The sequence below is a fragment of the Pongo pygmaeus genome, chromosome 20 (genome assembly GCF_028885625.2).
Source record: "Pongo pygmaeus isolate AG05252 chromosome 20, NHGRI_mPonPyg2-v2.0_pri, whole genome shotgun sequence".
Classification (NCBI taxonomy): Eukaryota; Metazoa; Chordata; class Mammalia; order Primates; family Hominidae; genus Pongo; species Pongo pygmaeus.
In genome coordinates, this window is record NC_072393.2 from 16,477,920 (window position 1) to 16,502,206 (window position 24,287).

Consider the following 24,287-nt stretch of genomic DNA (forward strand, 5'->3'; position numbering starts at 1 on the left):
ATTCTTTTTGTTTTATTCTTTTAGCTCTACTCTCTAAGGAAGGAAAAAGCTTTCTGGAGTCAGCAAATCCTGCCCCCGATTGCTGGAGGGGAGAAGGGAGGCATAGTAGGGCCAAGGAGACGGACAGCACAAAGGCCTGGGGGTGGGAAAACTGGGGTACACGGGTCCAGTGTGGAGAGAGTCGGGGGCAGAGTCTTAAGCGGGGAGCTAAGGCACTAAGGCCGTCTCCTGTTCTTTGTGAACTGGGGAGCCACACCTTGATTCCCAGCACAAGAGGGAGGGAAGGAAGACCTGAGATCTAAAGAGGACAGCAGAAGCCTGCCCTGGGCTCCAAGAGTTTCAGAGATGGCCCAGATCAGTTGATTAAGTGGCCTTCTCCCTGTCATGAGCTACAAGCAGTAGAAGCCACAGGGGGGCAGGAGAGACAGAGAGATGGAGAGAAACACAGAGACAGTCATCAAAAGAGAGACAGAGGCATGGCAGAAAGAGGTGGGAGAAATCCAGGAAGGCTCCCTGAGGGTGGTGGCAGAAAATGGGGTGGAGGCCTAATCCCTGATACTAGAGAGGTAGGACCCAGAGGGGAGGAGAAAGCTTGATGGTAGGCTGGAAGTCCAAAAGTCTGTCTAGGAATCCAGGACAGCTTCCTGAAGGAGGGGCCATTGGATCTGGGCCTTGAAAGATAAATAGACGTTTCCTACGTTTCCTAGGCAGAGAAAAGTGTGTGTGTGGGTGGCGGGGGAGGGGGGGAACAGAGAATTGCTCATTTTACTTAACAAGTACTTTCCCATTTTCAGGGGACCAGGTACTCAGGGGGCCACAGATAAGACCAAGGCAGAAAAGACAGGCGCCTCCCCACATTGCAGCACCGGGACCCCGAGACCACCCACAACCCTCTTCATTCCTCCCAACGATGGATGGGGAAACTGAGGCAGCCCAGAGCAGCCCCACCCTAGGTCCTGCCCGGGCAGCTTCTCCTGGGCCTGTGCCGTGCCCACACGCCCACGCGGGACCTGTGTCACCAGGTTAAAAATGGAAACAGCTAGGATCTTTTTTTTTTCTTCCTTTAAGAAAATCCTAGGTCCAAATAAGGCGAGGGCTGCCGGGAGCACGGTGAGCTGGCCAAGTCCTCCTGAGCAAGCGAGTGGCGGCTGGCCCGGCCGGCCTGGGCTTGGGCCTCCTCCAAGACTCGCCTGGCAGGAGGGCGGAGGCACCCCGGGAGGCTATAAGGCCCTCTCCTCCACCCTGCCAGGCTCACTCGGCCCCACAGCCACAGCCCCTGCCTGCCGCAGCCCCCACAGAGCCCGCCGCGCACCCCACGCCCCCCACGCCAGCGCCCAGCCATGGAGGCCATCAAGAAGAAAATGCAGATGCTGAAGTTGGACAAGGAGAATGCCATCGACCGCGCGGAGCAGGCGGAGGCGGATAAGAAAGCCGCTGAGGACAAGTGCAAGCAGGTGAGGTGCCCTCCGCTGGGCCGCGCCGGGCTGCTGGGCGTCCTCTCTGTTCGGAAGGCCGGGGTCCGGAGCCCAGTTGGGGGTCGCAGACACCTGCCGGAGGACAGGAGGCTGATGCTTTGGCGGAGGAAGAGCGAGGGGACCATTGCCTTCCTTGGATGGGGTCCTGGGCTGGAAGGGGGGTGACGATCGGACCCACCCCCAGCAGGGCCAGTGCGAACAAAGTGAGTTTGACAGAGAGAGAGTTGGCGGGGGAGGGAGAGTGAGAACGTTTAGGAGAGAGGTAGAGGTGTTGTTTGAACTGGGAGGTTGTGTACTAGATAGGGCGGTTGGGGACATGCTGTGTGTGTGTATTTGGGTGTGTTTGAGCGTATGTGTGTGTACGTGTGTGTGTTTGCCTCTGGGGTGCGTGTGTGTGTGTGTGTTTGAGACAGAGTCTCGCTCTGTGGCCCAGGCTGGAGTGCAGTGGCCCGATCTCGGATCACTGCAACCTCCGCCTCCTGGGTTCAAGCGATTCTCCTGCCTCAGCCTCATGAGTAGCTGGGATTACAGGCACCCACCATCACACCCGGCTAATTTTGTATTTTTAGTAGAGACTGGATTTCGCCATGTTGGCCGGACTGGTCTCGAACTCCTGACCTCAAGTGATCCGCCCGCGTCTGCCTCCCAAAGTGCTGGGATTACAGGCGTGAGCCACTGCACTCGGCCATGTGTGTGTGTTTGAGCAATTCTCTGTGTGTGTGTGAGCATTTCTGTGTGTCTGTGTGTGTATCTGCATGTTTGAGCATTTGTATGTGTGTGTGTACATGTATTGTGTATGTTTGAGCGTGTGTCTGTGTGTGTATCTATGTGTTTAAGCATTTCTGCATGTGTCTGTGTGTGTACACATATTTGTGTGTTTGAGCAATTCTCTGTGCTTGTATCTGTGTTTAAGCATTTCTGCGTGTCTGTGTGTGTACACATATTTGTGTGTGTGTGAGCAGTTCTCTGTGTGTCTGTGTGTGACTGTATCTGTGTGTGTTTGAGTCTTCCTGTGTGTGCACATGTGTTGAATGTGTCTGTTTTACGTGTCTATCTGTACATGCGCCTATGTTTCAGCTGAAAAGAGTGCGGAGGGGTAAAGGTGACTGTGAGAATGAGTGTGTACTAGGAGAGCTATGAGTGTGTGGGACGCTGTATGCGGCTGTTGGAAAGTAGGTGTGAAAGAGTGTGGGTGTGTTTGTGAGTCTGTGTGTAGATGGTGGGGGTCTGTGAGGGTAGCGGGAGAGGCTGGCTGTGTGTGTGCTTGTGCCAACGCTGGCATGACAAGTGATTGAAAGTACACATTGATGTGGCTATGTTTGTGTTGGCATCTGTGTATCAGGATGATGGGTTTCTGCTGGCATGTGTGTGTGCACCCTCGCACATGTTTGGATGTGTGTTTCTGTTGTGTGTGTGTTGGTGACTGTGTTTCTGTTGGGGTGTGTGTGCATGTTTAGATGAGTGTGTATTTCTGTTGGTGTGTGTATGTGGATGAGTGTGTGTTTCTGTTGGTGTGTGTGAATGTGTATGGATGAGTGTGTGTTTCTGATGGGGTGTGTGTATGATTGTGTGTTCCTATTGGTGTGTATGTGTGTGGATGAGTGTGTTTCTATTGGTGTGTGTGTGTATGAGTGTGTGTTTCTGTTGGTGTGTATGTGTGTGGATGAGTGTGTGTTTCTATTGGTGTGCGTGTGTGGATGAGTGTGTGTTTCTATTGGTGTGTGTGTGAATGTGTGTTTCTGTCGGGGTGAGTGTGTGTGTCAGTGACTGTTTCTGCTGGCGTGTGCGTGTGGATGTGACGGGGGCTGTGCAGACCTGTGTGTGCATGTAGGTGACACTATGCCCCTGGATCAGGAAGCCTCCACTGTGACAGAAGCCCGCGGTCTCATGGGCAGCTGCCTGGGAGAATGGCAGGGCGCGCGTGTGTGTGTGTGGTGGGGGCCCAGGGCTGTGATCTGCTGCAGGGGGTGACTGGGTGGGGTCTGGGGACTGGGATGGGAGTAGAGTTGAGAGTGAGTCTGAGAATTTCAATGTGTATGTGGGGGTGTCCCTGCTAAAAGCCTGGAGGCCAGGGTAGGTGGGCTGCCCATGGTAGACGGAGGACAGGGAGGCCATTTCCATCTCCCGGCAGCCAGGAGCCCACACAGACCCAGAACTTTGGAGACAAAAGTCCTGGGAACCCTGGCAATGAGAATGCATTGGAGTTCCAAGGCCGTGGCCATGGTTTGGGGCAGAGCAGACAGGAGCAGTGGGTGGGAGGAAGGAAGGGAGTCCCCTCCCACAGAGCCATGTTCCCCACAATGCTTATCCACACCCCGAGGTCAACTGCCAAGCCCTGGGGAGCATCCAGGTCTCCGATAAGCCCTGGGAGATGCCTAGGACCATGGCACCGAGTGCCCAGCCCCACCCAGGCCAGGAGCCAGGCCAGCCTGGCAGCTAAAGGCGAAAGCTCGGAGCTCAGACTGACCATGTTTGAGTCATGGCTCAGTCGCTAGGTGTCCCGGACGCCTGCATGAGTGAGATACGGAAGTGACAGTAGGGCCTCCCTCGCCACCCCATGACAGGATTAGAGGTGACTGTACAGGTGGAACCCTTGGCCCGGAGCCTAGCTCAGAGTAAGCACTCAATAAATGTAGGTTGATTTCCTGCCCCGCCCTACTTCCCCTTTGGGCCTCCCCAGCCCCCCATGCTCCGGGGCTGCCCTAAGAGTCTGTGGCACATTCATGCAGGCCAAGCCCTACCCCAGTGTTCCCTGCCACAAGCTCCCTCTACCTTCTCTGTGCCCCTCCCTGGCAAACACAGACATTCATCCTGTGCTGGGCCAGCTTCTGGCCATCATTTAGCCCGCACCATGAGGGACTTAGCCAGATTCGGAGAGAAACAAGTTTATAGCACTAATTCTTACTAAGGTGTGAGTGGCTATCTCCCAGGCCAGCCACTAGTTCTAAAAGGAAGGATCCTCCAAGCCTCCAGCCAGCTGCGTGGCCAAGGAGGTTATGCCTTTTTTGTCCCACAAAGATGCCCATTGGAGTAGACTTGGGCTCAAAGCAAGTCTCCACAGACTAGCTTTGAGGCAAGCCTTCATAGACTAGCACATACTTTGTGTATGTCAGTCTTTAAATGTATTTTTATTTTTTAGAGATGGGGGTCTCACTCTGTTGCCCAGGCTGGAGTGCAGTGGTGCAATCACAGCTCACTGCAGCCTCGAACTCCCAAGCTCAAGCGATCCTCCCACCTCAGCCTCCCCAGTGGAGGTGCACACCTCCACGCCCAGCTAGTTATTTTATTTTTAGTAGAGACAGCGTCTCACTATGTTGCCCAGGCTAGTCTTGAACTCCTGGGCTCAAGGGATCCTTCCACCTCAACCTCCCAAAGTGCAGGGATCATAGACTTGAGCCACGGAGCCTGGTCTTTGTGACTCTCCTAGCTTCATGACTGAGGACACGTTCCTGCACATCTCTGAGTCCTCAGTGTCCTCATCTGTGAAATGGGAACACATGAGGCCTTTGAAGTTCAGGTGTGGAACTCAAGATCCCAGAATTCCGAAGCAGAAGCCAGAGCCCCACAGGAGCTAATGGCCAGTCCTGCTGGGGAATAGAGGCACTTAGAGCGCCTGACACTGCAGGAGGCCAGAAAGAGCTGCTCTCGGGCCAGCCTGATCCCAGCAGCCAAGCACTGATTTCTGGCCCTGCTTACCCAGTGTGGGAAAAGGACAAAGAGGCCCAGCCCGGCCGCTTCCTGCCCACTCCCCTCCCAGGGCAGCAACATCCTCCACCACTGGCCTTTGACCCCACATCCTGCCTCAGCCCTGCCCCAAGGCCCCATTTGCAGGGACTAACGTAATCCTATGACAGGCAGGGAAACTGAGGCTCACAGAGGGACAATGACGGGCACGCGCCACCAGGCCCGGCTAATTTTTGTATTTTTAGTAAAGACAGGGTTTCACCATGTTGGTCTGGCTGGTCTCAAACTCCTGACCTCGTGATCCGCCCGCCTCGGCCTCCCAAAGGGCTGGGATTACAGGCGTGAGCCACCGCACCCAGCTCTCATTTACTTTTTATACTCACTGCCTACCACTGAAGGGTTTGGGGTTGTGTCTTCGATTCATCCCAAACACTTCCTACAGTGTTCTAATGCTGGGGCCTATAGTGGCCTCAGTCCCAGACCTGACCCCCAAGAAACTCCAAGCTGAGGGAGACAGACCATGAATACCTCCAGCTCAGAGGTCAGGGCTGGACCAGAGGGAGGGACAGAGGCTGGGAGAGCTGTAGGCGTGGCGAAAGCTCTGCTCAGGGCAGCAGAGCAGGCCACCAGGGTTGGGGAGCCTTGGGACTGAGCATGGAGGGACGGTAGAAGCCCTCCCAGTGAAAAGTAGAAAGTCATTCTTAGCAGTGGGTCCAGCATGGTCTAGAAGTCAAGCAAACCAGCTTTGGAATCAGGCTAACAAAGTTTCAAATCCCCCATCTGTGTGGCATCAGGCAAGTCCCTTCCCCTTTCAGAGACTCAGTATGCCCTTCTGTAGTATGGGGCTTCCTGAGACAACATTTGTAACACGCCCTGGCCAGGCATAGTGGCTCACACCTGTAATCCCAGCACTTCAGGAGGCTGAGGTGGGGGATCACCTGAGGTCAGGAATTTGAGACCAGCCTGGCAAAACCGTCTCTACAAAAAATACAAAAATTAACTGGGCTTGGTGGCATGAGCCTGTAATCCCAGCTACTAGGGAGGTTGAGGCAGGAGAAGCACTTGAGCCCAGGAGGTGGAAGTTGCAGTGAGCCGAGATCCGGCCACTACACTCCAGCCTAGGCAACAGAGCAAGACTCTGTCTCAAAAAATAACTCAAAACAAATTGTAACACGCCCAACACATTCTAAATGCCAAATAGACTCCTGTCGGCCTTATCCCCGTCCTCACCTGTTCTTGCCCAAACATTTCCCCCAGAAAAGTAGTCAAAACCCCAAACCAGCCAGGTGGGGTGGCTCATGCCTGTTGTCCCAGCTACTCGGGAGACTGAAGTGGGAGGATCCCTTGAGCCCAGGAGTTCAAGACCAGCCTGGATAACACAGCGAGATCCTATCTCAAAAAAAAACAAAAACAAAACAAAACACCCAAACCATCTTCATACCCTGATGAGTCCAATGCTGTCAGATTTGCTCTCACTCTTCCTACATGTTAGGAGAGTCCTGGGCTGGGCACACAGTTGGCACCCAATAAATGCTGTGATCCACAGATCTAGAAGGAAGTCAAGTGGACACTATAGGTCAGGGTTGACCGATGAAACGTCTTTAAGGAAACTGGCTCATTTTCTCAGTCAAGGCAGAAGTTCAAAAGCAGCTGCTGGAATGCTCAGAGACCAGCATGTCAAGGTTTCTGTTCTGCAGATGGAGAAACCGAGGCCAGAAAAGGGGAAGGGGGTCGCAGAGCTTGGATTTGAAGTCAGGCTTCCAGGCTCCCCACCTGGAGGTCAAGGTCAGGCCCTATAGACTCTGACCTTGCCCTGATCAGCTGGCTGCCCTGGGTTGGGCCCTGTCATCTCCCCATAGCTTAGGATGCTCCTGAGGACTTCAGACAGGATAGCCCTCCCTGCTCTCTGTACCATCTCAGCTAGAGACCCTTGCAGGTCACCTCAGTGACATCAGCTGAACCCCCAGCTGCCAGCCTCCACCCCATCCTCCAGCTGACACCCAGCAGGTCACAAGATGGGAAGCCTGGAGTTCACAATTTCCAGCTACTCGGGAGGCTGAGGCGGGAGGATCGCTTGAGCCAAGGAGGTCAAGGCTGCAGTAAGCTATGATCACACCACTGCACTCCAGCCTGGGAGACACACCAAGACCATGTGAAAAAAAAAAAAAAAAAACGCAAAAAAAATAATAATAATGCACACACACACACACACACACACACACAGCAAGATCATGTAAAAAAAAAAAAAGCAAAAAAAACCATGCACACACACACACATATGGGGCACCTGGTACATTTTGCACATCCACTCAGGGGTGAGCATGTAGCCCAGACAGGATTCAGAGCTCAGTCTAGAAGCCACGGGCACAACAGCTTTTTTAACACACCCACTTCAGGAAAAAAAAGAAGAGAAGCAAGTCAGGGAGGAAGGGAAGCTGGCCTAGTGTGAGCAACAGGGCCAAGGGCTTTGTCTTTGTCAGCTCAGGCAGTTATAACAAAACACCATAGACTGGGTGGCTTCAATAATAGACATTTATTGTTTACAGTCTGGAGGCTAGATGGCCAAGATCAAGATGCTGGCAGATTAAATGTCTGGTGAGGGCTCTCTAGGTAGCTTGCGGACAGCCACCTTCTTGCTGTGTCCTCACACTGGAAGAGGATAACCAAGTTCCGGTCTCTTCTCATAAGGGCCTTAATCCCATCATGGTGGGTCAACCCTCATGACCTCACCCAAACCTCATCATCTTCCAAAGGCCCCATCACCAATTACCTTCACATGGAGATGAGGGCTTCAACATATGAATTGGAGAGCGAGCAGAAGCAAGCATTCAGTTCATAATTGGCTTATATTCAGAAGACCTGGGCTCAAACCCTGTGCTGTGTGACCTGGGGAAAGTCATCCCACCTCTCCGAGCCTCCTGCTGTGGGGAGGAAGCAGGAGAATGAAGCGGGGCTCAGTGGGGGCTGCCTGCCCACCCTGGGAGTAGGAACAAGATCAGTGTCAAACCATCTGAAGCAAAAGTCAGATCCAAGCCAGGTGTGGTGACTCACGCCTGCAATCCCAACAATTTGGGAGGCCGAGGAGGGCAGATCACTTTGAGGTCAGGAGTTTGAGACCAGCCTGGCCAATATTGTGAAACCCCGTCTCTACTGAAAATACAAAAATTAGCCAGGCGTGGTGGTGTGCACCTGTAGTACCAGCTACCGGGGAGGTTGAGGCAGGAGAATCACTTGAACCCAGAAGGCGGAGGTTACAGTGAGCTGAGATCGTGCCACTGCACTCCAGCCTTGGTGACAGAGCGAGACTCTCAAAAAAAAGTCAGATCCAGGCATGAGCTGGATATGATCACCCTAATCCAGAGTTGGGGGCCCAGGGAGGGAGTTTCAGCCTGGAGGTGACAGAAAAGGCTTCTTGAGCCAACTCTAGACCGGTGTGGTGGGGGGTGACAAAGATAGAGAGGTGATGGGGTCTGTGGTTTGTATCCCATAGGCCTGAGCTTCTCAAACTAGGAGTGGAGGGAGGATGGGGGTGGACTCTTGGGATAAACAGAGGACTGAAAGTTTAGGGAAAGTAGGGGACAGTTTTATTAAAATGAACATGGCCTATATGCAAAAATTTTAAAGATTTAACCCGAGCCTTCAAAGAAAGTGATCCTGTAGGGGCGAGTCTCTTCTAGCCAAGCCCCCCAAAGCCCAGAAATGAGGGACTAGCTAGGTCTGAGCCCTTCAGCCCTTCAGAGTATTTTGGTAAGACAGTCTAAGAACCACCGCCTTGGGCCATAGGGAGCCATAGCAGGTTCTACGCAGAAAGAGGGCAGGCGTATTTGTTAGAAAGTTTCTCTGACCCCGTGTTGGGGTCAGAACCAGAGGGAGAAAGGCTGGGGACAGGGATGGGCGGAGGGATCCAGGCGCGGAGAATGAGACTGCTTAACTCCAGATCATGGTGAGGTTGCACCTCTGAAACAGGAATGTGTGTATTTCTGGAAAACATTTGGGGTCTTCAGTTTCCCAAAAGCTGCCATCGATCTCCCTAGAGTACTGGGGACCCCAATAAGCCTAAAACAGCTGGTCCTCAAGACGCGGGAAAGATGTGAAAATCCCACTATCAGGTAGCATGGATGGCGTGCTGCATGCTATTGTAACCCCTGTTCTACATATGAGGAAACTGATGCCCAGAGAGAGACGGAGGACTCTTGTGAATACTGGGGGGGACCACCCCTGCACCTCGGGGACGTGACTCCCCCCAGGTTGACCCGTCTCCCGCTCTGTCGTCCCCAGGTGGAGGAGGAGCTGACACACCTCCAGAAGAAACTAAAAGGGACAGAGGACGAGCTGGATAAATATTCCGAGGAACTGAAGGACGCGCAGGAGAAGCTGGAGCTCACGGAGAAGAAAGCTTCCGACGTACGTGTGCAGGGATGCGGGAGCCCGCGGCGGGGCCAGGCCGGAGCCCCGGGGCCCGGAGGGCGGAGAGAGCCGCAGGGGGAGGAGGAAGAGGAGGAGGAGAAGGCGGCGCCTCCCAGCGCTTTCTCCAAATAAGTCCCGAAAAGGGGCACTTTCCAGCAGCTGTGGCCAGCGGTGCCGACGTCAGGCCCTCCCCCAGCGGTGCTGACGTCTGCGGTCCGGCCGGGTGACCTCATCGCCCCGACGGCAGCCGGCCCGGGGGGCGGGGAGAGGCGGGGGCGGCCCCCGCGCAGGCAAAGGCTTGGGGGGCCGGGGCGCGGCCGTGCAGCTCTCTCCGGAGCCGAGCCTAGCCGAGCGTCCGCCGCTGCCCGTGCGCCTCTGCGCCTCCGCGCCTCCGCGCCATGGCCGGCCTCAACTCCCTGGAGGCGGTGAAACGCAAGATCCAGGCCCTGCAGCAGCAGGCGGACGAGGCGGAAGACCGCGCGCAGGGCCTGCAGCGGGAGCTGGACTGCGAGCGCGAGCGGCGCGAGAAAGTGAGCGCCCCGGCCTCGGGCCCCGCGCCCGCAGCCTCCTCCCCCGCGCGCCCTCCTTTCTTCCCGGCTTCCCGCGCTGCCCGCCCGCGCGCAGTCCTCGGGCCGCCTTTTTACGCCCTCGGACGCCGATCGCGGACCCACATCCCTGCGCCCGGAGCCGGGACCCCCTACTTCCTCCGCAGTCCTCTTTCCTGGGCCTGGGACAGGGGAGGGGGCGCCGCCTCCGGGTCGAGCGGGGCCGGCCGAGCGGGAAATGGGGGCATGGGGCGGAGGGGGTGCGCGATCTCCGGGTGGAGAGGCGGATCGGCGGGAGGGGGCGTATCGTACAGGCTCCGACTCGGCGCTGGCGCCGGGGTCCCGGGCCGAGGAGAACCCGCGACCGGATTTGTAGGGGGGAGTGAGGATGGAAACGTGGAGCTTCCATTGTCTGGGGTTTGACCGGCCGACAGGGATTTCGACAGGGGTCCGGGTATTTGGGGAGGGGGTCGCACTTTCTCGCCTCTTTCGCGGCTTCCCGGCTCCTGCTTGGACTTCCCTGACCGTTCCCAGGGGCGCGGCGGCGACGTGTCTGCTCCAGGCGGCGGGGGGGATGGGGGTGGCGGAAGTTCAGCCCCGAGCCGCCCGCCTTTCTCTCTCCAGCTGATTCCTGCGGGAACCGGGGCGGCGGGACCCTGCCTCCCTCCAGAAGGCCCCGGGAACGCTAGCGCGAGGCCCTGAACCCACGATCGTTTGAGCGCCTGCTGTGCGCATCCGCCGCGAGTCGCAGGGCCCGAGATAGACAATGGGTCTGAAAAAGGAGGGAGTTTCACCATCCCCTCTGCATCATCCTCCTGGCTGTCCCTCGGGACAGATGGTGGCACCGCCAGGGGCTGGGGACAGATTTGGATTCTGGTCCCATGTCATGCCACTCACCAGCTGCACGACTTGGTATTTGCTCTCTAGGAGCTGTTTCCCCATCTGCGAGTAGGACTGATAAGAATCCCGACCCCCCAGAGTAGCAGGGAGGGTCCCAGGAGTAAAATCTCAGGCGTGGAGCCTGGCGCTTTGTAAATGCTCAATTGTGTTGTTTTTTGTTGTTTTGTTTTTGGGACAATCTCACTCTGTCGCCCAGGCTGGAGTGCAGTGGTGCGATCTCCACCTCCCGAGTCACTGCAACCTCCACCTCCCGAGTCAAGCGATTCTCCTGCTTCAGCCTCCCGAGTAGCTGGGATTACAGGCGCCCGCCACCACGCCCAGCTAATTTTTTTTTTTTTTTTTTTTTTTGGATGTTTAGTAGAGACGGTGTCTCACCATGCTGGCCAGGCTGGTCTCGAACTCTTGACCCCGTGATCTGCCCACCTTGGCCTCCCAAAGTTCTGGGATTACAAGCGTGAGCCACCGCGCACAGCCTCAATTGTGTTTTCTCTGCCCTGGGAAGAGCTCATAGACAAATGGAGGCAAGGGAGCTGACTCACTGATGGAGCCAGGTTTGCATTCCACGGGTTTTCTGTGCAGTTATGGGAGCATGACAGGGGAGGCTCCAAAATGGAGGTTGAGCAGGGTCTTATAGAATAAATAAGTTTGCTGGGACCAGAGACATGGGTGTGCACAGACTCAGAGGCAAGAAAGTTGTATGGTGAGGGTGGGGGGGTGGGGGTGTGTGCGGGTAGAGGTTGAAGCCCAAAAGCCCCGAAAGTTCAGTGTTGAGGCTCAGGGTGGGAACCCTAGAGGGGCAAAAGATGCCCAGCCAGATGGAATTGGTGGTGTGAATTGCCAGGTCTGGAAAGAGCCCAGATGGGGGCTACAGCATGGGCCTTGGTTGAAGCCTCTAATCCTGTAAGGGCTGCTTTGGCCCGAGAGGCCTTAGAAACCCGGTGTAAGCCTCTATCGGTAGCCGGTCTGGCCTCTTTCTCACACTTAACCGACACAGCTCTTGCTCTGATCTCATCCCAAGTCATCTCGCTGGAGGACAATTAACTCGGCTTCAAAATGGCCCTCAGCCTGGAGCCAAGATTTAGGAGCAGGACCGTCTAGTTGGGAGAGAAGATGTTTTCGGAGAGTTGAAGACTTCTTGAAAAAGTTCAGAAAGTTCTTGAAAAAGCAAAGGATGCTTCTTTCGGTCTGGGAGAGGGAAAACCTCTCCCAGGGCAAAAGGAACTAAGACCAGGGGTGGGTTAAAAAAAAAAAAAAAAACCCTTTCACTCTTGTGGAATAAGCCAGGAGCCGGCGTGTGGTAGACTTCTGGGCCTGTTTCCCGACAGCTGGTTTCGTTTAGATTTTTGTGTGATTAACTGACATCTTCCTGTTCCTTTGCCACATGTATCTAGCAAGCCTCTTTTACCTTATAAGGGAAATCCTTTGTAGCGTATGGAAGGCTTTGATTGTAGGAAGGGGTGGAACCCAAAATGACTCGGCCGTGACTAGCAGTTTTTCAAAAATACATATATATGTATGCATGTACAGATATGCGTGTATCTCCCAACTCCAGACAGTTGAAAATCTGCCAAAAGCGTTGTTTGCCAGGATTCAGAATTTCCCACATAAGGGAATTCTCACTTCTTAAAAGACAGCTCATGAATCAAGCACCTCTGTTTGATCTTTAAAATCAATTCCTCGACCGCTAATGGGTACACAGTTTTTTGTTTGTTTGTCTTTGGCGGGTTATGAAAATGTCCTGGAATTCGATAATGGTGTTGGTTGCAGAGTTTTTTTTGCAACATCAGTTCCTGGCCCAGTTACTGAAGGTGGTAGGAGGAGTTAAGATCTATGCAATTAAAAAGAATGAAAGGCACCCATTCATGGGAAGGCCTCAGTGACGTTTCTTAAGACAGTTTCATCGGTGGTTTTCACAATTCTCTGCATTTGGTGTTTCAGAGGACGCTGCAATACGAAACACCTGTGGGAGTGCCCTCTTTCTGCTTCTAGGAATCTGAGGCTGAGAAACCTTCCTGACTCTACTTCTGTTTTTCAGCCACGTTAGCCTCATTCTATTTTTTTTCCCCTAGTATGAACTCAGGGCAGGAGAGGGAGTGGTTTCCTAATAATTTTTTTTTTTTTTTTGAGACGGAGTCTTGCTCTGTTACCCAGGCTGGAGTGCAGTGGCGCGATCTCGGCTCACTGCAGACTTCGCCTCCCGGGTTCAAGCAATTCTCCTGCCTCAGCCTCCCAAGTAGCTGGGATTACAGGCGCCCGCCCCCACGCCCAACTAATTTTTTTGTATTTTTAGTAGAGATGCGGTTTCACCATGTTGGCCAGGCTGGTCTCGAACTCCTGACCTCATGTGATCCACCCGCCTCCGCCTCCCAAAGTGTTAGGATTACGGATGTGAGCCATCGCGCCCGGCCTTCATAGTAATTTTGATAGCCTTCCCCAGTTCAGGGATTCTTCATTTGTCCTGATAGGAAAAAGCTAGCGTGGCTTCCCTTTTCCTCTCGGTTGAGGCCCGTTTGACCCGTTCTCAATATTCCTTCCAAAGAGTGGGCATCGCTGGAAAACTCGCCTGGCCTCGTAGCCCTGGAAGGACCTAGGGGACAGGTTCTGACAAGGAAGAGCCCTGGGCGGGTCTTAAGAGGCCATTCATTTCTTACCAACTCTGAGTCACTGAATAAAACCACTTCCCCCAGTGGGCCCCTTGGTTTCTTCACCTGTAAAATGGGTGCGATGTGTGAGGATGAAATTGCGGTAAAATAAAACCATGGCAGTAAGAGATGCTTTTCTCTGGCACATCCCACCTGCTGGGGGTAAGCGGTGCCACCCTCTGGAGTTACAGCCTCAAGGCAGTCCTGTAACTAATCAGGCTTTGGGATGGAGAGGGCCAGGATGAGGAAGTAACCTTCTCAACACCACGTGGCTGTGAAAATGACAAAGCATGATCCGGCGCAGTGGCTCACGCCTGTAATCCCAGTACTTTGGGAGACCAAGGCGGGTGGTTCACGTGAGGCCAGGAGTTTGAGACCAGCCTGGCCAACAAGACGAAACCCCGTCTCTACTAAAAATACAAAAAATTAGCCAGGGGTGGTGGTGCCCGTCTGTAATTCCAGCTACTCAGGAGGCTGAGGCAGAATTGCTTGAACCCGGGAGGCAGAAGTTGCAGCGAGCCGAGATCATGCCATTGCACTCCAGCCTGGGTGATGGCGCGAGACCCCATCTCAAAAAAAAAAATTAAAAAGAAAATGACAAAGCGGGGATTCCAGCCCAGCACTTTTTGGCCCTGGAGTTCCTGCTTTAATGCTTCCCGTTGTACTTCCTTCCTTGTAGGTAAAAACACCTTGAAAATCCAATAACACTATTGGGGTATGTCTTCCATGCCTGCAACCAAGTTTTCTTTCCCTTCTTGTATCTTTCTGTCCTGCCATCTCTCAGCCAGGCTGATTGAAGGATGGAATTCCAACGAGGCTCCCCCGCCTCATCCCACCTTGGTAATTGCGTGGCCAACATTTAACTGAGGGCTCCATAGTCTTGCATTTATCTTGCCATTCAGGTGAATGGGAGCGGAACTCAGGGACACAATGAGCCGGGTGACTGATGGCCTTGCTTTCTAGGAATCTCGCAGTGAGCCCTAGAACTCTCTATGTGGTAATATTGTGTGCCTTTTTCAGAGAAGAGCCTATCTTAGATCTTAGCCTAACGTTGGGTCTATTGTGTTGCTGGAGAGACCAGCACTGACATTCATCTCAAAGCACATGGTATGTTTGTCTCCTATGTTGACTCAACTACCCATCTTGTACTGGGACACTCGCCTTTTTTTTTTTTTTGAGACGGAGTCTTTCTCTGTCACCAGGCGGGAGTGCAGTGGCGCGATCTCGGCTCACGGCAACCTCCGCCTCCCGGGTTCAAGCGATTCTCCTGCCTCAGCCTCTTGAGCATGTGGGACTACAGGCACGTGCCACCATGCTCAGCTAATTTTTCCATTTTTAGTAGAGACGGGGTTTCACCATGTTGGCCAGGATGGTCTCGATCTCTTGACCTTGTGATACATCCGCCTCGGCCTCCCAAAGTGCTGGGATTACAGGCGTGAGCCACCGCACCCGGCCCCCAAAGTGCTGGAATTACAGGCGTGAGCCACCACACCTGGCGATGCTCGTCTTTTGCTATGGAGTGGTAGATGTTTTTCCCGGACATTTTCCGGGAAGATCAAACTGAAATTTTGGTATGAGTGTAAATTCCCTATGGCCTGGATTCCTGGGTGGGCTTTGATGGGGAAAATCAGGTTAACAGAGGGCAGGACATAGGGGAGGCTCCCACTGGTGGCTGGCCTGATACTTAACATGGCTGCACCTCCGACCTCCCCAGGCTGAAGGTGATGTGGCCGCCCTCAACCGACGCATCCAGCTTGTTGAGGAGGAGTTGGACAGGGCTCAGGAACGACTGGCCACGGCCCTGCAGAAGCTGGAGGAGGCAGAAAAAGCTGCAGATGAGAGTGAGAGGTAAGGACGCTTTGAATCTGGTGGTATCCGTGTTTGCTTTTGGAAAATGGGGATTATGCTGCTGACCTCGCAGAGCTGGTGTGAAAGTAAACAAGGTCACAGGGACATGCACGTGTCCACAAAAAAATGCATGACAGCACTTTGTAAACCGTCACTCCGTGGTTAGAGATGTTTATCCGTGGCCAGGCGTGGTGGCTCACGCCTGTAATCCCAGCACTTTGGGAGGCCGAGGCGGACGGATCACCTGAGGTTGGGAGTTCGAGACCAGCCTAGCCAACATGGTGAAACCCCGTCTTTCCTAAAAGTACAAAAAAAATTAGCCTGGCATGGTGGCGGGCACCTGTAATCCCAGCTACTCAGGAGGCTGAGGCAAGAGAATCGCTTGAACCCAGGAGGCAGAGGCTGCAGTGAGCCAAGATCATGCCATTGCACTCCAGCCTGGGCAACAAGAGCGAAACTCCATCTCAAAATAAAGTGAGGGGTGTTTATCCTTATGCTAACCATGAAAAGAAATTTCCGACAGACAGAAAGGCAAACAGAACGGGCAGAAGTGAGACTGCAAGTATGACTGTCCATGGTGGTCGGTTTGCAAAGCGCTGCTTCTTGTATTTTCTCTGAAAGCCACGGTGCCTCTTCTCAGTGTTCTCTAGATATCGAATTTCAGGGTAGGCCGGATGCAGTGATTCCTGCCTGTGTTCCCAGCACTTTGGGAGGCGGAGGTGGGCAAATCGCCTGAGCTCAGGCGTTCAAGACCAACTGGGGCAACCTAGTGAGACTCTGTCTCTACAAAAAATACAAAAATTAGCCGGGTGTGGTGGTGCATGCCTGTACTCCTGGCTACTCAAGAGGCTGAGGTGGGAGGATCACTTGAGCCCAGGAGTTTGAAGCTGCAGTGAGGCAACATTGCGCCACTGCACTCCACCCTCAGTGACAGATGAGATTCTGTCTCAAAAAAAAAAAAAGCAGAGTACTGTGGAAAGGAGCAAAGAAAACTTGGGATGCATAGGTGATTGTTAGCAGAGCTGTCAGGTAGGCTTTAGGCTTTTGGACGGTGACAACTATTTCAGGGACAGTTTCAAACCAGCATGGTTAATGTACTTGCAACTGACCACGCACCAGGTGTGGTGGCTCACGCCTGTAATCCCAGCACTTTGCGATGCCGAGGCAGGTGGATCACCTGAGGTCAGGAGTTTGAGACCAGACTGGCCAACATGGTGAAACCCCATCTCTATTAAAAAATACACAAATTAGCTGGGCGTGGTGGCGGGCACCTGTAATCCCAACTACTCAGGAGGCTAAGGCAAGATCCCCCAGCTTGAACCCAGGAGGCAGAGGTTGCAGTGAGCCGAGATCGCACCACTGCACTCCATCCTGGGCGACAGAGTGAGACTCCGTCTCAAAAAAGAAACTGACCATGTTCCTCGCCCCCTCATGGTATCTGTGCTGCATCCCAGCCACCAGTAGGGTGCCTTCTCCTTGGGAGCTGGATCATTCTCTGGCACGCCTTGGCCCCAGCTCTCTGGAAGACTGAGGGTAGATTGTGTAATTCACAGAAGCAGCAGTCTCTGTGTGGTGGAAAAGGAGTTCCTTGTGTGGCAATGGTGTGAGCCCGACCAGCGATCATCGCGTCTGCCCCTCATTCACGCTGGAGTTCTCACTTGAGCCAGCCACCATGCTTTTGCAGTATAAATGCCTCCCAAAGATTCATTTCTTTTTTTTTTTTTTTTTTTTTTTGAGACAGGGTCTTACTCTGTCACCCAGGCTGGAGTGCAGTGGTGCGATCACGGCTCACTGCAGCCTCGACCTCCTGGGCTCAAGCGATCCTCCCGCCATGGCCTCCAGAGCTCCAGAGTAAAGCTGGGACTACAGGCACATGCCATCATGCCCGGCTAATATTTTTTTGAGACAGCGTCTCTGTCGCCCAGGCTGGAGTGCAGTGGCGCGATCTCAGCTCACTGCAAGCTTCACCTCCAGGGTTCACGCCATTCTCCTGCCTCAGCCTCCCAAGTAGCTGGGACTACAGGCATGTGCCACCACACCCAGCTAATTTTTGTATTTTTAGTAGAAACAGGGTTTCACTGTGTTAGCCAGGATGGTCTCGATCTCCTGACCTCATGATCCACCCGCCTCGGCCTCCCAAAGTGTTGGGATTACAGGCATGCCTGGCTAATTTAAGATGCATTTCTGATTGTGCTGTTGTGACCACTAACCAGAGATTAGAAACCAGCTAGGGAATCTTGGAGATCGCATGTTGCCCAAGCTGGAAATTTCTTCCCAAGTAGTGGAACAGCCAGGGCAGAGGGAACAGATGCTACTGCAGACTCTGCTTCAGCTACTGAATCGAGGGAGAGAGTGGCAGCTCGGGCAGCCACGGGGCAGTGGAAGGACCCAGTCACGAGAGTTCCTGGCTGTGCCTCTGGCCTGGGTTAGCTGCTGTTCACAGTCAGACCAGCCTGGCTGGATGCTGACGTTGAGGGCCCCCATATTGGCAAACCAAGAGAGGCTGCGAAGGCCAGTCTCTTGTTTGCACCATGTCCCCAGAGGCCTTTGGTGACACCCCTGTTAGAGACTGCTGTGTCTCAGTAGAAAGAATTCTATACTTGAAGCTGGGGGATCTAGAGTCAGCTTCTTCCACTGGCACTTTCTATGGAGACTTGGGCAAGTCACTTTGATCTCTTGGGTGCTACAAGGGGTTTTGGGGCAATAAATAACCCAGCAAGCTTGCTCACATGTAGAAGGTGAGACCTCGTACAGGTGGGGGAGGGTGTTTTGAGACTTAGCTGAGAATGGGTGACACCCCATGTGGATATATTTATTGGACAGCAAGAAGCATATGGTCCCTGTGCTGGGTGGGAATGATACATATCAATGACACATTATCCCAGGCTGGCCTCTTCTTTTCTTTTTTTAAATACACAAGGTCTTGGCAGGGTGCGGTGGCTCACACCTGTAATCCCAGCCCTTTGGGAGGCAGGCGGATCGCTTGAGCCCAGGAGTTTGAGACCAGCCTGGGCAACATAGTGAGACCCCATCTCTACAAAAAAAATATTAAAAATTAACCAGGCATGGTAGTGCCTGCTGGTAGTCCCAGCCACTCAAGGGGCTGAGGTGGGAGAATCACCTGATCCCAGGAAGTCAAGGCTACAGTGAGCTATGATTATACCACTACACTCCAGCCTGGGCAACAGAGTGAGAACCTGTCTCAAGAAAAAAAAAAATACACAACGTCTTGCTCTGTCATCCAGGCTGGAGTGCAGTGGTGCAATCACGACTCACCGCAGCCTTGAACTCCTGGGCTCAAGCGATCCTCCTACCTCAGCAACATAGCAAAACCCCCACCTCCACAAAAATTTTTTTTTAGTTTAGCGAGGTGCGGTGGTGCACACCTACACCTATAGTCCCAGCTACTCAGGAGGCTGAGGCAACAGGATCACTTGAGCCTGAGAGGACAAGGCTGCTGTGAGCTCTCAGGGCACCACTGCACTCCAACCTGGGCAACAGAATGAGACACCATGTCTCAAAACAAAAGAAAAAGAAAGGGGATACAGACTCTGGAGTCAGACTGCCAAGGGCTGAGCCTCAGCTCTACCACTTACCAGCTCTGTAACCTTAAGTTACTTACCCTCTCTCTATGCCTTAGTTTCTTCATTTGTAAAATGTGGGTAATGTACCCGCTCCATAGGGCAGTTGTGAAAGTGAAGGCACTTGGAAAAGTGCCTGGTAGTCAGTAAAGATGAAGGGAGGCTGGGTGCAGTGGCTCACACCTGTAATCCCAGCACTCTGGGAGGCCAAGGCGGGCAGATCACTTGAGGTCAGGAGTTCCAGACCAGCCTGGCCAACATGGCGAAACCCCCTCTCTACTAAAAATATAAAAGTTAGCCGGTCATGATGGTGCACGCCTATAGTCCCTGCTATGCTGGAGGCTGAGACAGGAGAATCACTTGAACCCAGGAGATGGAGGCTGCAGTGAGCTGAGATCACGCTACTGCACTCCAGCCTGGGTGACAGAGCGAGACTCCATCTCAAAAACAAACAAACAAAAAAAACAAGATGAAGGAAATGTGTGCACAGAGTTCCATCTTGGCAGTGTGTTACAGTGCTCAGTAGATTCAGAGACTCATTTAGATGAGAGATGGGACTAGGGGTGGTGTCTCACGCCTGTAATCCCAATGCTTTGGAAGGCCAAGGCAGTAGGATCACTTGAGCCCAGGCATTTGCAACCAGCCTGGACAACATAGTGAGACCCCATCTCCATAAAAATTTAAAAAAAAAGATAGGCGGGCGCGGTGGCTCACTCCTGTAATCCCAGCACTTTGGGAGGCCGAGATGGGCAGATCATTTGAGGTCAGGAGTTTGAGACCAGCCTGACCAACATGGTGAAACCCCGTCTCTACTAAAAATACAAAAATTAGCCAGACATGGTGACAGGTGCCTGTAATTCCCGCTACTTGGGAGGCTGAGACAGGAGAATCGCCTGAACCCGGGAGGCGGAGGTTGCAGTGAGCTGAGATCGTGCCACTGCACTCCAGCCTGGACGACAGAGTGAGACTCCGTCTGAAGGAAAAGACAGATGAGAGGTGGGTGGAGGGGTGTGAGTGAACGGCCGTCCTGATGAGATTGCTCCTTGCAGAGGAATGAAGGTGATAGAAAACCGGGCCATGAAGGATGAGGAGAAGATGGAGATTCAGGAGATGCAGCTCAAAGAGGCCAAGCACATTGCGGAAGAGGCTGACCGCAAATACGAGGAGGTGAGTGGGGCTGGCAGATGGCGCCGCAGCAGGAGGTGGGAGGAAATGCATCTGCTGAGATAGGGAGGACGCCGGGGCCAACGAAAGGAAGCTCTCGGTTAGGTCAGCTGTCCTCCTGCGTGAACATATGTTTGTCCAGAGACAACCACTTGGCTAGGAAACTATCTCCCGCGATGCCAGAAAGTGCCGCGGACGCTTGTCTAACGTAATGGGAAAACCGAATGATCGGCTCACTTGTGTCGTTAGCTGGGAGTTTTGGCACAGTTGGGCAAAAATGGAGGATTGTGGTCCCAAGCCATGGAGTTTCAGACCATGCAAGCTCAGGCCCTCCTTTGCCTCCCTCGATGGCTCGGCTCTTCCCTCCCGCCTCTTGTCTGCCTCGCTTCTCGGGCCTGAAGAAGAGAATCAGGATTTCCTCCAGGCCCCAGGATGGCTCTTTGAGTTGAAGCGCCAGCAAAAGGCCAGGCACGGTGGCTCATACCTGTAACCCCCAGCACTTTGACTGAGGCGGGAGGATCACCTGAGGCCAGGAGTTTGAGACCAGCCTGGGCAACATAGTGAGACCCCATTTCTGAAAATAATAATAATAATAATAATTAGCTGGGTGTGGTGGCGGGCACCTGTAGTACCAGCTACTTGGGAGGCTGAGGCAGGAGGATCGCTTGAACCTGGGAAGTCAAGGCTGCAGTGAGCTCTGACCGCGCCACTGCACTCCAGCCTTAGAGACAGAGCAAGACCCTGTGTCAAAAACATAAAAAGGGGCTGGGCATGGTGGCTCACGCCGGTAACCCCAGCACTTTGGGAGGCCAAGGCAGGCAGATCACCTGAGGTCAGGAGTTCATGACCAGCTTGGCCAACATGGTGAAACCCCGTCTCTACAAAAACAAAAATTAGCCGGGCGTGGTGGCGCATGCCTGTAAGCCCAGCTATTTGGGAGGCTGAGACAGGAGAATCACTTGAACCCAGGAGGCGGAGGTTGCAGTGAGTCAAGGTTGAGCCACTGCAGTTCAGCCTGGGTGATGGAGCGAGACTCTGTCTCAAAAAAATAAAAAAGAGGCCGGGTTTGGTGGCTCATGCCTATAATCCCAGCACTCTGGGAGGCCGAGGCAGGTGGATCAGGAGGTCAGGAATTCAAGACCATCCTGGCCAATACGGTGAAACCCCGTCTTGACTGAAAATACAAAAATTAGCTGGGTGTGGTGGCACACGCCTGTAGTCCCAGCTACTTGGAAGGCTGAGGCAGGAGAATCGCTTGAACCCAGGAGGTGGAGGTTGCAGTGAGCCCAGATTGCGCCACTGCACTCCAGCCTAGGCAACAGAGGGAGACTCCGTCTCCCCACAAAAAAAAAAAAAACCACCAGAAAAACCCATGTTGCAGCTGGTCTAGGGGTCTGGGTGGGGCATCATTGGGGGCTGTCTGCAGTGGGTGGGAGAGGACACGGCTGGTGGGGATCAGGCTCAGCTGGGCCTTTCTGTCTCTGCAGGTAGCTCGTAAGCTGGTCATCCTGGAGGGTGAGCTGGAGAGGGCAGAGGAGCGTGCGGAGGTGTCTGAACTGTGAGTGGCAGAACAGGACTGAGCGAGGCTGGCTCGGTTCCTGGGGCGGAGTGGGAGGAAGCTGGCTGTGTTGGGAATTGGCTCTGAGCAGGGGCCTCTGTCCAAGTAGATGGGCATCAGGGGCTCATGGCTCATCCTTTCTCTTGGCTTCCGTGACAAAGAGAGGTGGTGACTTGTTCTTACTGCCGTGGGAAGCACTGCCCACGTGTTGACCCTTTCTGCAAAGATATGAGGAAATAGGAGTGAGACAGGAGGCAGCAGGGAAGCCCAGAAGTCCCATTTTCCCAGAAAGGATATCTCAGGGGGCTGTGCCATCTTAACAGAACACTGACCTGCTCCAGAAGGCAGGCTCCCCCGGTCAGTATGTAAATGCTTTGCTCCTGTCAGTGTTTGGCCGTGACACATTCCTGGGGGGAAGGTGAGACGCTTAACCAGAATCCCACAAGCAAGCACCGAAAAACAAAACGCCTGTCCTCTTGGCCCCGGTGAGGAATTCAGCCCCACAGAGCATCCTGGAGGGCTGAGAGAGATCTGGTTTCACAAATCCACTCCGGGCTTCCTTGCCGGAGTGTCCCCTGCAAACTCTCATTGCTGTCTGCCCGCCTTCGCCCTCGGTCCCATTCTTACACCTTCCGGAGTCGGCCTCATCAATCATAGATTTCACAAGTCCTTGCGGCCTCACCCTTGGCAGAAGACCAGGAGTGTTTTCCAAGCCCTCCAAATACTCTTCGGGCACGCCTCGCCTCTGCCTGGTATGATAAGGCTTTGATAAGCCCATAGTATCGCACTGCAGAAAAATCCATTAACATTTTCCACCCACATTCCTTCTGCGCCCCGCCCCCCCGGGGGGGCTGTGTAGGTTTCTCCTTTTGAAAATTTATTGTAAGGGAGATTGCTATTATTGCTGGCTGTAAGGGAAGATAAGACACAAAAATCCTTTGTCTTTGTGCAGAAAATGTGGTGACCTTGAAGAAGAACTCAAGAATGTTACTAACAATCTGAAATCTCTGGAGGCTGCATCTGAAAAGGTTGGTGGTTGGCTTGAGCTGGAGGGTGGCTTGCTGGACTTTGTTCTTTTCTTCTCCCGAGGGATGCAGGAGCCTGTCAGGGTATGGGGAATCTGACCTTTATTTAACAGTAGCGTTGGTGCCTGGCAGCCAGGGTTTTTCCCCTACAGAAAGAGCTGGATTTCTCCTGCACACTCTTGGGTCCTCTTCCATGGGGTCTGAGCACCATCTTTGATATCCATCTCAGGAGGATAGAGATAGAACATGAGGCTCTTCTTAGCGAGATCTGAGCATAGTCGTATAAATAAATACAGAGCCTCCCTCTCGTCTGATTCCCCTGGTTCCTCCAGAAATACCATCTCAAAGGTATAGCAATGATCAGAGGTGGAATTGGGCTTTTTAGTTTGAAACAGCACCCAAAGCAGTCGCTACGTGGCAGCTACATCGGGAACAAAGGACACACTTCCATGGCCGAACCCCACTGAATTTCCCAGCCTCTTCCTCATTCTTGCTCCTGCTTTTGCAGTTTCACAGACATTCTTTGTTCTCCCATCACCTCCACCCCCTACTTTTTTTTTTTCTTTTTTTTTTTTTTTGAGACAGAGCTTTGCTCTGTTGCCCAGGCTGGAATTCAGTGGCATGATCATAGTTCATTGCAGCCTTGAACTCCCAGGCTCAAGCGATCCTCCCACCTCAGCCACCACCTGCTATTCACTCAGCTGGGTGTGGCTTTCCTTTTGTTTGATAAACCCCTATTCAGCCTTTTTTTTTTTTTTTTTTTGAGACACGGTCTCACTCTGTCACCCAGGCTGGAGTGAAGTGGCGTGATCTCAGCTCACTGCAGCCTTCAACCCCCAAGTTCAAGCAATTCTCCCACCTCAGCCTCTCGATTACACGCTAATTTTTATAATTTTTGGTAGAGACGAGATTTCACCATGTTGGCCAGGCTGGTCTCGAACTCCTGATCTCAAGTGATCTGCCCGCCTCGCCCTCCCAAAGTGCTGGGATTACAGGCATGACACACTGCACCTGGCCTAGAGATGAGATCTTGCTCTGTTGCCCAGGCTGGAGTGTAATGGCATGATCATAGCTCACTGCAGGCCCCAAACTCCTGGGCTTAAATAATCCTATCACCTCAGCTTCCTGAGTAGCTAGGACTTGGAGGCATGTGCCACTACTCCAAAACTGTATTTTTTTTTTTTTTATAGAGCACAGTCTATGTTGCCCAGGCTGATCTTAAACTCCTGGCCTCAAGTGATCCTCCCACCTCAGCCTCCCAAAGTGCTGGGATTACAGGCATGGGCCACCGTGCCCGGCTAATTTTTCTAATTTTTGGTAGAGATGAGGTTTCATCATGTTGGCCAGGCTGGTCTTGAACTCCTGGCCTCAAGTGATCCTCCCACCTCGGCCTCCCAAAGTGCTGGGATTACAGGCGTGGGCCGCCAAGCCTGGCCTCCTATTCATCCTTTGAGCTTC

The 24,287-nt window shown here is 53.4% G+C and overlaps 1 protein-coding gene across 2 annotated transcripts in view; it reads left to right on the forward strand.

The window, feature by feature from the left end:
* Positions 1-1,077: 1,077 nt before the first annotated feature.
* The window catches only part of TPM4 (tropomyosin 4), a 35,662-nt gene continuing 12,452 nt past the window's right edge, over positions 1,078-24,287 (forward strand). The window contains exons 1-6 of one of the 2 annotated variants that reach the window (XM_054465846.2): positions 1,078-1,454; positions 9,438-9,563; positions 15,368-15,501; positions 20,132-20,249; positions 21,734-21,804; positions 22,757-22,832. In XM_054465846.2, the coding sequence (XP_054321821.1) occupies positions 1,341-1,454; positions 9,438-9,563; positions 15,368-15,501; positions 20,132-20,249; positions 21,734-21,804; positions 22,757-22,832 (639 nt within the window). In that variant the 5' untranslated portion in view covers positions 1,078-1,340. Of the gene's footprint in view, positions 1,455-9,437; positions 9,564-9,714; positions 10,097-15,367; positions 15,502-20,131; positions 20,250-21,733; positions 21,805-22,756; positions 22,833-24,287 lie in introns of those variants that run through there. The other variant, XM_054465849.2, reaches the window with a different exon arrangement.